This window comes from Cololabis saira, chromosome 24, assembly GCF_033807715.1.
Source record: "Cololabis saira isolate AMF1-May2022 chromosome 24, fColSai1.1, whole genome shotgun sequence".
NCBI lineage: Eukaryota > Metazoa > Chordata > Actinopteri > Beloniformes > Belonidae > Cololabis > Cololabis saira.
The window spans coordinates 8,112,571-8,125,475 of NC_084610.1; the positions used below are offsets into that span (position 1 = coordinate 8,112,571).

At 41.5% G+C, this 12,905-nt stretch overlaps 1 protein-coding gene across 1 annotated transcript in view; it reads left to right on the forward strand.

The window, feature by feature from the left end:
* The window catches only part of LOC133425324 (neuronal membrane glycoprotein M6-b-like), a 52,147-nt gene continuing 39,242 nt past the window's right edge, over positions 1 to 12,905 (forward strand). The window contains exon 1 of the mRNA XM_061716116.1: positions 1 to 125. Within this exon, the coding sequence (XP_061572100.1) occupies positions 122 to 125 (4 nt within the window). The 5' untranslated portion in view covers positions 1 to 121. The remainder of the gene's footprint in view (positions 126 to 12,905) is intronic.

Consider the following 12,905-nt stretch of genomic DNA (forward strand, 5'->3'; position numbering starts at 1 on the left):
CCCACCACCCACCTCTCCCCGATCCCTGCACGGGACGCGCGCTTGTCTTCATGCAGCCAAACAACCTGTGGACGCCGTCAACATCTTTGTCTCAGGGAAATCCTCCACGGGAGCAGGAAAAATGGGTAGGACAACCGTGTTTCACGTGTTCCTGCTGCTGCTTTTGTTTTATAAGTTGTTGACATGTCCAGGTCGCGCTGCGACCTCCGCCGGTCTGTCATCGTGCCAAATTGTGCCAAATTGTGCCAATGTGCGCAAAACCTGCTCCGACTTGGAGAGTTTTATGAGTTTGATTGTGGATTTTCGTGGTTTCATTTTTTTATTGACACATTTCATGACCACGTTTTCCCGGGACTCAGCGGACAGTTTTTGCGTCACATGTTGCTTGTGTGCGTTATTTGTTATTTGGTGCCAGCAGCGCTGCAGCGGCTCTGTGTTGGGTAAAGAAAGAGTGCTGGGGGTGTTGATGTGACAGACAGGCCGGGCTAACTCACTAAAATCCCTAGAATATGAACTTATCTCAGACATACTCTCAATGTAAATCTACAGTATGAAGGTAACCTGTAGAGATTTGCGTTCTGTAGTAGTTTACACCAAAGTTTATGGAGCTCTGATTTGTAAACAGAAATTTCAAAACTCTAAAAAGATTCAGATTCTGCAAGAAACGGGACTCATTGAGAGAAATGTTCATAAGAATGATAGAAGAAACACTTTTATTTGACTGAAAAGACCTTTAGTGTGACCTTTTGAGTGTATTTCCCACGGACTAGTTGAGGAAAATAGAAAGTTTTAAGTTGTGGAAACTTAAAACATTTATAAAAATATATAATAATAATTTAGAAACTTAGAAATTTTGATGCAACCAGTTACCCAAAAAATTTTGAGTTCTGTGAAATTATTCGGGTTAACAGTGTAAGATGATCAGACTGCTGGACTGTGCAGCCACACCTGCATGTACTTATCTGTTGGTTTTTGTGTTAAAAATACAAGTAATGACCTCGGAGAAGCAACTTCTGTTGCCCATCTGTCTGAGAACGGGTATAAGCACATCTCTAAACTATTTAGAGATCTTCATTCAGCAACAAGAACGATTATTAAAAGGCTAAAACATTCAGGATCGCTTCCAACATTACTAGAAGACTAGGAGAAAAGCCAGCTCATCTTTCACTCTCAACCAGCTTTCTCTGTACAAAACATCATGCTTAGCTTTGAAGTGTTGCCTCTGAAGAACAACAAGACTTCTTTGAGCCACACAAACATCTGTCAAGCATGCTGGTGGAGGAATAATAGTTTAGTTGGATCTCCAGAACCTGAGCATCGACTGCTTCAAACACAACAATAGTCCTTAAGACTCCTCAAAAGCCACATTGGACGTCTTCATGAGAAGAGAAAGGAAAGTTGTTTGTTTTTACTTCCAAGACAATCAAAAATCATAACAATACTTTCTCCCAGAAGAAGCCTTTTGCAAGAATAAAATCCCCCAAACAAGAACAGAAAAACTCTCAGGAGCTTTTCTGTTGCATCCTGTCTGTCTGTTTTTCCTATTTGCTAATTTACCCGACTAGCTCAACGTAGATTCCTCTCATCATACCGATGTCAGCTCTGCATGTGAGAGCTGATGGTGATTGGATTAAGAGGGAGTGATCCACTCCCTCGCTGTGGATTAAAAATGGGGAATGAGCCCAAAACGAGACATACAACCGCTGTGCAGATGCTGCAGGGCATGCATGGCTTTTACACATTTTCGGTTTTTTGTTTCACTTCCCTCAGTCAGACATTCATACTGAGCCCAGGATATGATAGTTCAATAGAAGGAGGAAATGCATCCATGTTTCCTAAGAAATTGGGATGTTGTGTGAAATCTACAGGGTCCTGAAACTAAATTAACAGGGTGATATTTATTTTTAGTTTTTTAACCTCTTTCATTTCTGCAGTTTGTTTGTTCTACAGCATTTCACCTGCATTTATATAATGAATGCAATATTAGTTGATGTGTGTGAGAGGAAGGTTGTTTACAGTGATAACAGCTAATCAGACACAAACCAAACAGAGGACAGACAGCAGTCTGGACTGATGCTCCTAATCAGGTCACATACTGGATATCCAACATTGTGATGAACCATTTCACTGACTATATCAATAGTATATCAATTTTATTCTATGAAACTGGTTTTCGAGCCCTTTACTGACCCTTTATTCTGTAAATCAGACAAATCCTCTCCTCTAAGCTGATGGTTTCTCATTTTCTGTTTTTATCAGAACCAAAATGGACCCATATCCCAGTTTTATTGTTTGGGTTCGGAAAAATAAATTCAACAACTGCTGGAAGAGCAGAAGGTCACATTTTCAATGTTAAAGGCTTTTTAAATAGTGACAGCAACATGACATTTGTGTTTGTTGCGAGTTGGATGTGAAATGTTGTTATATTAAATAACAGCGGACAGTCTTGGACTGTAAAGAAGTAGATGGACTTGTGGCCACACTGGGTTTAAGAGATGAAACCGACAATCCCTGGAGTGAAATACCACTCATCGCCACTAGGGGCCGTCTCCAAAACCTGCGTGGCTTCAAGAGACACTTGTTCAAAAAGTATTCACTTTTCATGAAAAACTGAGACTTTAAACCTTTCCTACAAGTTATTAAAGGTTGTTAGTTTGTTTCTTTCTGATCATTGAGTTGATTTGTAAAATTATTTAATACTTCTTGGTCCAATCACATTTCCATTTCATGTTTATTAGATACCTTGATTGTTGTTGATGTTTGACATAGTGCTGTTAAAGGAGCATGAGGCTCCTTTTAAGAAATGAGACTCTAGCGCCACCCTTCGCCACGATGCCGTCGGGGGTACTGCAGCCAACAGCGAAGCCGGTGTGGGTACCAGATTGTATCGGGCTGCAATATTTTCCCCGGAAGTGTGCATTTTTTCCCCGCGATGGTATTTTAGTCAGAAGCAGCAGATCATAGTGGAGGTAAAAGGGAGAAGAAACATATACAAGGAATTATCAGAATTATCAGTGATCTTACTGACATAGGCTAAAAAAAATATTAGAGTTAAAATATTTATTAGGGACTATTTTCATTAGACAATTGGAGATTCATCAGTGAGCTGAAACAATAATAGCCTACTATATACAGTATAGGGTAAACAATCTTTTGCTTGCTGCATAGCAGTAAGCAGTTAAATATTTTGATCTTAATAGACATTTTAAATTATCGATTTGCTTTATTACATTTATTAATCATCAGTTTTCACAAGACGGAACGTCATCAAAAACGTCATCACGTACGGTCAAAAGCCAATCACAAGACGAAACGTCATCACGTACGGGGAGCCGGGAAAAAAAAGCAGGTGGGAAAAAAAAGCACCGACACCGGCACGGGAGAACGGGGAGAACCTGCATGCAGCGTCATGTGACGTCACATCCGCAGGACAGCGCGGGAAATTCGACCCCCCAATTGCAGCACATTTTGCAGCACACAGCCTGTTCAAGGCAACGGAGAGATACACTAGAGGGCTCATTCTTTTTGGTTTGGAACGCTTCATCTGACATTATTACTAGAAAACTTAAAACGTATACGAATTGTTTTCATAAATCCTGCCTCAATCCTGCCTCAAGCTCCTTTAAATGATAAGAAATTGTTAGTAGAGATGAATGGGCTGGGATCCTCAAGTTACCCAATGGTTTTGGTAGAAAGTAGAGACTGAAGACTGCGAGGGCGAGACTAGTCTTCCTAAACATAATCAAATATTCTATCAAATGAATCTGAACCAGATATTTTATGTTATATTGTCCTAAAGACACATTTCTAAACATATTTCTTCTTTTTCAAGTAAAAGTAAACAAGTGAATGCCTGTCATCTTAGGTTTCTAAGCGTACTTGTTCTTGGTAGGTTTGAAGATAATCCGAACACACGCACGGCCTTTCAACAACAATCAAGACCAGATGTGATGACAGTTTGTGGTGGAAGTTCAGCTTTGTGTTTTTCACTGGAAGCTGACATGAATTAGTTTGATCTCCGTAGGCCAAGACCCAGCTTCTTCAAACATTCCTCCATCTCTGTTGTTGCTTCTCTCACGCCGCCCCCCCATTCCCCTCCTACACTCATCACATCTGTTTCCAATAAGGCAGAGAGCTGTTTATTACCTTCAGGCCAGTGAGAAGTTGAGAACAGACAGGATGTTGTCAAGTGACATGATTTACTGTGATGGAGAACTGGAGCCATTTTTCTGCAGGAAGTCACCATAAAACGACTCTTGTTTCATCTTTTCTTTGTTAACTTCAGTCTCTCCAAACTTGGGCCTTTGCCTCCTCATCATCTGCTCCCCTCATCATCCCCCTGCTTATTGTCTTCTCAGTTCTTCCTTCTGCAGCCATCGCCTTTTCTTCCTAATCTTTCTGAATTCTCTTTCCGCTGCCGTTCGACTCCGCTTGGCCGCATGTGAACTCACATCTTTCTACCTCCTCTCCGTGGATTTGCAACGCACTGATCTGCAGAATGGATGCTGAAAGTTACAACCGTTAAGCATGCCGACTTCAAAGGCCTGCACTTTTTACAGGTTGTCTCAGTCTAAGGGAATAAATGATCACTCAGTTTGAGGGAAAAAAAAAGAAAAAAACTGGAGCAATCTACTGATCGGATTTGAATCTCATTATACTGACAATGAAGCTACAGCGATTTAGCCGTGAAAAACACTTGTTTTTTTGGCTGCAGTTGACACCCTTTCCTCAAATATTACGCCTTGAATTTTTTTATTACTCATGAAAATCCATTAAAAAGGCTGATACAGGTCCATTATATACAATTCTGTGGTTAAGTATTTCTTTTAAGACTAGAAATACTGTTCTACAGTCTACAATTTAATTAATCACAGCATGCTGAATTGCTTTTTTATTATCCACCTTCTCCTTGAGCTGTTAACCCTATAATGCTGGATGTATCATATTTTTGAAACATACATTTCATTTATTACATGTATTATTTCATTTCTGGGGTAAAGGACAAGCGAGCCACCTTTTACGGCCTGCATGTGCCAGCTTGGCCAGACCAAGCAGCAGTATCCACCTCCGTCCTTAGCTGCAGGTGGAGCTGGCAGCTCAAGCTCCTTCAGTCAGTGCTCCAGGCGACACATATTTACCCCCAGAATCCACCTGGGCCACTGGGCAATCAGACCACTGCTGCTCCCAGCTGAACCACAATGTGGATGATAGACCGATTCCTTCAGAATAAATATAAGGTTAATGTTAGTTGGCATAACAAGTAACATAAGCTAAAATTGGTAACTTCCTGTAGTTGGAAGTGTTTCAACTACCTGCCTTTGGATTAACTGGGGTTGGGAGTTTAAACCAGTCCCCAAACACGTACAAATGACCAGAGGTGTCAAAAGTATTCACATTCATTACTCAGGTAGAAGTATAGATACTAGAGTTTAAAAATACTCCTGTAGAAGTTGAAGTATCAACTCAAGTTTTTTACTCAAGTAAATGTATAAAAGTACTGGTTTCAAAACTACTTAAAGTATAAAAGTAAAAGTAATGTAAGGGGGAAAAAAGCCATTAAGGACAAAAGCCATTGAAAATGAATGAATCTTAGTATAATGCAAATATATTAAAGAACCATATATGTGTACTATTGAGCATTAACATGTGTTTCAGAGAGCAGCAGATATGATGACTAGTTGCCTATAAGTATTGTAATGGTGCAAAAAGTCAAACTTCAGAGGCATGTTATCATTTATCCTAACCTTTATTGGAATGTACATCCAAGTTTAGTTGCAGGAATCTGAGGGAACGGATGTAAGAACAAAACTGGACAAGAACATCTGAAACAACCACAACCAAATTCACTCTATCCGGATGGAGCAATTTAACTGGATAGTTTTTTTTAAAGGCCGAAATGAAATAGAGTAACAAGGCTGTTTTTAAAATGTAAGGAGTAAAAAGTACAGATAATTGCGTGAAAATGTAAGGAGTAAAAGTAAAAAGTTGTCTGAAAAATAATTACTCCAGTGAAGTATAGATAACCAAAATGTATACTTAAGTAAGGTAACAAAGTATTTGTACTTTGTTACTTGACACCTCTGCAAGTGACATCACAGAGGGGTTCGTCCAGTTCGGTTTTACTTTGGACATAAAATGCATCAGTGTGAGTTTAGTTCAGGTCAATTCCTTGTTAATTAAATCTTTTACACATTTTCTCAGATAATTAAATTTATTTTTAGGTCCAGTTAATTGGAATCAAATCCAGTCCAATTATAATCCACATCAGATTTTATAACTAGACAATGTAAAAGGTTGTCCACCTTAAATATGTGATGTAATCAGTTCCATTCAGTCGTCCGTCCTGAGCATTCACACGGCAGCCACATCAACAACCTAAGCTACATCTGCAACTGATGACTGGATAATCTGCATAGTGAGTCACGCAGCCTAACGTGGACATGGTCAGGAAGGACTCACAGAAGCATTAATGAAGTGTGGTTGACTGCTTTTATAAGCAGACCTTGGCTACGATTAATAACATTTGTGCACTTTCACTCTCTATTGTAAAGGCGTAAGTTCCCAGCAGCGATGGTTCTGTTGATGCATACTGTAGCACACGACAAGTACCCGGGTGATGCACTGATTACAGTCAGAAGATGGGCTGGCGGCCCATCTTTGATGATAAAGAGCGTGCAACTTTAATCTCCCGTAAAAAAGGGAAACAAACAAACGATATTTGGGTTAATTTTGTCTGAAATTTGTGAAAATGCATTGAAATGAACAAAAACTGAAATTACGTGGTTAACGAGGCAGTACAATGTTGATGTTTTGCATCTACTTTTATTTCCTGTTTTGATTGAAAATGTCTTTGCCCGGTGCGTGACCTCCCATGGTCAAGGCTGTCTTCATTTTTAGCACCTGTGCTTCGTTACCCCTCGTGTGTTTCTAGGAGTGTTACTACTGTCAAGTCTCTCCTTCCTCCCCTGCTGGTCTGTTTGTTGTTCTAACTCTCACACTTTGCTGCAGTGCTTTGCCTGTGTGTTTTCTTTTGGATGTCCTGCCGTTTCATTTTTTGAATAAATAAAGGACAACGTAAATTCCTCTCTGTTTCCTTATCACCTGCATTTGGTTCCTCAACATAAAGCTGACAGGTGTATCTGGTTTCATTGGTGATAGTGGAAGCTGAGTGCTGTGGAGCCTCTTAAACAAGTCTGCTCGTCGGTTCAGGGTCAATTTAAAAGACATTTTTCTGTCAACTTTATATGTTTTAAACATTAACATTAGGTCCCAGTAGAGTTTCACGCTCAAGCATCTGGCAAGCAGCTGATAGATGGGGCAAGTGAAAGACTGATTGGAGAACTGGGAAAACAGAACATGCGGACCTGGAAGGGCATGGAAATAGGCAAACACACAAAGGTCAAAGAGAGCTCCTGCTGGTTGGGTTTACGGTGCCTTTCTGTCTTGGCTTCTACAGTTAAAAAAAACTTTCGGCATTAAATCAACCGCTTTAGCAAGTTGGAGAGAGTCATCTTGGTTTTCATGCCGTTCCCCCGTGGCAGGCCTCCTTCTTTGTTGTCTTGCCCGGGTTTTTCTCTCATCCACCAACTTTTTTGGCATCTATACTTCATCTTCCTGCTAAACTCCAAGTTGTTGAATTTTGCGGTTGCATTAATCTCTTCTACAGGACTCATTCACAAAAAGAACAACCTGAGATTCAGACATTTCACTCCTGGCAGAGCTACTTCTGTTTTTCAGCAGTCTAATATGGACATTTTTCATCGTTTAAGTTTATGCACCATCCCTCACAGGTAGGGCTGGGCGATTTTGGACAAAAATAAAATCCCGATTTTTTTCTCTGAAAACACGATTTTCGATTTCGATTTTTTTGGTAAAACTACAAAAGACAATGGAATAAATTGTTTCAAATATTTTATCTTTATTTTTAAAGAAAAATAGCAAACAAATTTACCTATTGGGAATGAAGTGCAATTGAAAGATACTGTAAATCCTCCTTGAGTTTAGTAAAGTGACAACATTTACAATTTTCTTGACCAAACAAAGATGACTAGACGAGCTCTGTCTGTAATGCAGCCAGCTGCAAAAAAGGAAAATCCATTTTCCGATTTTCCTTTTTTAACATCGATTTTGATTAATAAATCCGATTTAGATTTAAAATCGATTAATCGCACAGCCCTACTCACAGGCATTGAGTTCGTAATTTGGCTTTGACCAACCCCTGGGGGGGTAATAATTCAAACATGCTTCTCTGTCCTCTATACACCAAACTCTCCTTATTACTTTCACATGTAAGCTTCTCTCATCTTTTCCTCATCCTGCATGTGATTTTTTTTTTTTTTTAGCTCAGCCCACTGGCTACTCTGGTGTCTTGGAATCAGCTGGCATTGAGAGAACCTGTTGCCAAGGCAACGCAGCGATGCACGCAGCTACAAGGTGGTCGTCACTTCAGATTTCCACACATGTGAACAGTCATACGTGTGCCCACGAAGGCATAGATATAGACTGACCCACAGGAAGCAGGGGATGCCATCCACCCTCACCCTTCCTGCACCGTTCCTCCACCTCTGCAGTGATGATGAGGGTGATGAAGATGAGGAGCCCACCCTGTTTTTTTTTTTGCATTTCCACCACACTGACTCACGGCGCGCTTGCATACTGTAGCTGGGTGCAGCTTTCATCCCACGTTGCTGCCGGCATGTGCTGTGCTTCCGTACAGTAGGTCACAGGTGCCGAGACGCCGGACTCCTGGAGAGGTCACATGATGCAAGCAGACAGTCTGCAGCCACACGTGTGCGTCTGGTGTAAGGTCACAGTGTGTGCTCGCTTGTTGTGAAGGCGGTGACAGAGTAACATCATGTGGAGCAGACTGCGGGCCAAATCTGGGCCAGCGGGATTATCGGCTCGCTGGATAAATTGCTGAGAGGAGGGTGCCGTGGGGGGTGGGGGCGTGTGCAGGCATCTGTGTGTCCGTGCGGAGGTGTGTGCAGGCTAAGCCATCCGTACCGACAGGAGTCAGAAATTGTAAATAAGATGATACGTGGGAGACGTTATTTTTGTTTGCTTGGTTCAAGTGGAGGGTGGGCGTTCAGTCGGGCGTTTGATTCGTGTGTGTGTGCGAGCACCAGCGAGATTATGATAGAGGCTGAAGTCTTCACAATCTTCATTTCATAACACATTGGAGAGAAACTTTTGCAATCACATGCAAATTGGTCGCTCACAGAGGTGCAGGTGGTTCCAGCAGCACAGATAACAACACACCCGGATGTGACTGGTTTCCATGAATTTGCATCAAAGTTATCTGCTTTCTGTTTCGCTGTAGGACTGGAGGAGTAAATGAAGAGATGGGAAAAAGGGGGATTTAAGACTCAACTGCTAGTAACAGACGTGTGCCATTTGCTTCAAATATTCCTGTGAAATCATAACAAGACTGACCTGGTTTTATAAGTGCTCCTATTAATCCGAATATCTTTACATTTGATGGGTAAACGTGTTTGTTTTGGAGATGGATTAACCTTTTTCCGCGCCTGATGGTTCTGCTCAGGGATGAGAGGGAAGCGTCTCCTTAGCGACTGATAGCCGAGGGTGGGGTTGAAAGTGGGTCATCATCGCGACCACAGATTAAACCCTCGTATCTGGACATACGTTCATAAATCAATGAACACACACACACACACACAAATAAACACCAGTTTACACATATACACTTACTCTACGGAGAAGTTTCCAGGTGAGAGAGGAGTCAGGTGTGACACTTCAGCCTCTCTCTCCCAAAGGTTTCCCTTTTAGAGGAAGCCCGAAGCCCATTAAAGTGTCTAGGATTAAACTAAAGCAGCAGCGGGAGACTGTCAAAGCCTTCGCTGAGACTGTTTTTGTGTGTGCGTGAGGGCGCGTGCGCCTGTGCATTTGCATGTTTGTGTGCTTAAGTGATGGGCTGTTCTCAACATTTCTGACAGGACACTTTACAGCTGACTAGTGGCAAGAACAGACGGAAACAGCTGATACTGGAACTGTAGCACACGGGAGAAAATGACTCAAATGGCTCATGATTAATAAGATTACGGAGACAAAGGAACATCAACACGTATCGTAACAATGCTAACAAAATATTCAGTAAAAGTCAGGCCTAATTCAACAATTATTCTGCTTCCTCCTGATCCGACTGTGATTTCCAGGGATGCAGAAGAAGCAGCCTCTTGACGACATTGGATGGGCGCAATAAACCAATCAGAGAAACAAAGCCTGTGACATCAGTCGTATCGAGACTCGGACCACCAGTGATTTGCTGTTTCGCAGTCAAAATGTAATGATCCAAGGCAGGGCCGCCGCAAGGGGTGTGCGAACCGTGCGACCGCACGGGGCCTCGCGCCCCAAGGGGCCTCGCGCTATGGGACGGTTTTTTTTCTTCTTTTTTCTCTTATAAATATCAACAGTCACGTTCCATTACAGACCTAAATGTGTACTAGTCTGTGCATATCAATAAATATATGTGCAATGATGCGCGTGTCTGTTGTTCAATACAACTGATCAGACCAAGCGCAGACACAAGCTGCTCTGATCCAGACGGGGGGAGTTGGAACAAACTGTCACACAATGTCGAGAGAACGAGACAGATTCAGGAAATTTCCATCAGGGAATGAAAAAAGAAAAAAACTAAAGAAAATGGAAGAGTTTAATGCCTCTCTGAAAGGCTCGTTTGATACATTTGTTACAAAAATCACTGATCCGACCGGGTCTCAAGCAGCCGCGGGGCTCCGCGTCGAGGCAAGCCAAATGATGATGAGGCAGGGGAAGGTATCCAGTATTTTGTTAATTGGAAAGTTAAAATTGCGCATATAGACACCCGATCCGACCCGAAAAACCCAAAAATTTTGCACGCGTGAGCGTAGGGCCCCCCCCCCCCCCCCCCGGGGGGGGGGGGGGGCCCTACGCAATTCTACAGTCATCGTGGTTGCTTGGAATAACAGCTCCTGTACGCGTCATCATATGAACCTCGTCCCCTGCTGTTATTGAAGAGGTGGGTAGAGTAGCCAAAAGTTGTACTCAAGTAAAAGTACTGTTACTTCAGAATAATGTGACTCAAGTACAAGTAAAAAGTAGTCATCCAAATAATTACTTGAGTAAAAGTAAAAAAGTACTTGGTGAAAAAACTACTCAAGTACTGAGTAACTGTTGAGTAACGTCTGATTTATTTTTTTAACACAACCATTCAAACAGACAAAAGTACAAAATAATCATCTTCAGGCAAAAATAATAACAGAATCAAAAAATAAATTAAGCACAAGTAGCACAAAATTTCAAGCCTTTGTACATTTCTTTTTTAACCAGGCAGAACTAGAACAAACCCATGAACTCATAGAAACTCTGTGTGTGTTTGAGTCTGTGTAAATGTGACAAAACATGCAAAAACAAACATTTTTCCCAAAGAATCACTCAGTGATGTCATGAGATTGACGCGTACGCGGATAAAAGGGATAAAAGAAAAGTAACAGCTCAGCATAGCCTGATGTAGCGGAGTAAGAGTAACAGTTTCTTCTTCACAAATCTACTCAAGTAAAAGTAAAAAGTATAGTGATTCAAAACTACTCCTAAAAGTACAACATTTCTCAAAACTTACTCAAGTAAATGTAACGGAGTAAATGTAACTCGTTACTACCCATCCGTGGTTATTGGTTCGGTATATTCTGTACCAGCTGTGGAAACAGCTGGAAATGGAAGCTGTACCGGACTGCACGACGACACACAGCGAGTTTTTCCCTGCCGCTGTTTGGCTTCAGGTTTTTACTTTTACTTGTGTTGTCATAGACGCTACATAAATAAAATATAATTTAATTGAACCTCACTGCAAAAGGCTGACTCTGAAAGACGTGTAGTTGGAAACTGACCTCAGCGCTCGGGGCATTGAAACCTCTTGAAACCCTCTAGTGCAGAATGTGGCCTGAGGACTCGTACGCTGGTAATAATTGGAAAGAAAAGTCCAGTCAACGGCAGAAAAACCTCGTCCCTAACTGCCAGTATAATTTCTCACATCCTGTTCTCGTTAAGCTGCACGGCCGCGACCTCGAAGCCCCCGTTAGCCCGACAGCTCTGAGCAGCTCGGCAGCCGTGTACAGAAGTGCAGAACAACAGACACAGCGGTTCGTGCAGAGGTCAACCTCTGGACTCACACCCTGATCCCTGAGGTTGACCCCACCGTGACCCGTCACCGACTGTGAGGCTGAAACACTGCCATCTCTGACCCCATCTCTTAATCGTTAAACAACAGACACATTATGCTCCTGAGCAGCATGTCAGGAAGACTGTTAAAAGGTCACGGCGACGCCTGTAGCGAGGCTGAGTGTCACAGGGGCTGCAACGGAGCAACATGAGCAAACAAGAACCAGCATTATGTGAACTGGTGCATCTTTGTTTCCTCACTGATCATTGATGATTTAAGGATGTAATAAATGACACGCCACTGGCACTGGTTGGACCTCTGAGGAGTGCAGTCATGAGCACAAATGTCTAAAAACTCCTAATCCTCACGGTAGGGCTGGGCGATATATCGAGATTTTAATATATAATCGATATATTTTCAAACGCGATATGGTGTGAGACAATATCGTTTATATCGATTACATTTTTTTTTTTTTTTTTTTTTTTTAATGATTTTGATATAGCTTATTTTGTGACAAATTGACTTGAATGTTTTATTTGAGATTTGCACAAATGTTTTGTTATTTGCACAACTGTCAACCTCAGTGGAAAAGTCTGCCTGTTACTGTCTACATTGTATTAATTGCACAGTGTATTTTAATTTAATTGTTATGCAGGAAAGGGAAATTTGTTTTATTTTATTCAAGAAGCATTTTTATTCTATATATGCAGGCAGTTTATTTTTATTTCATTTGTTTTATACATTTTGATAT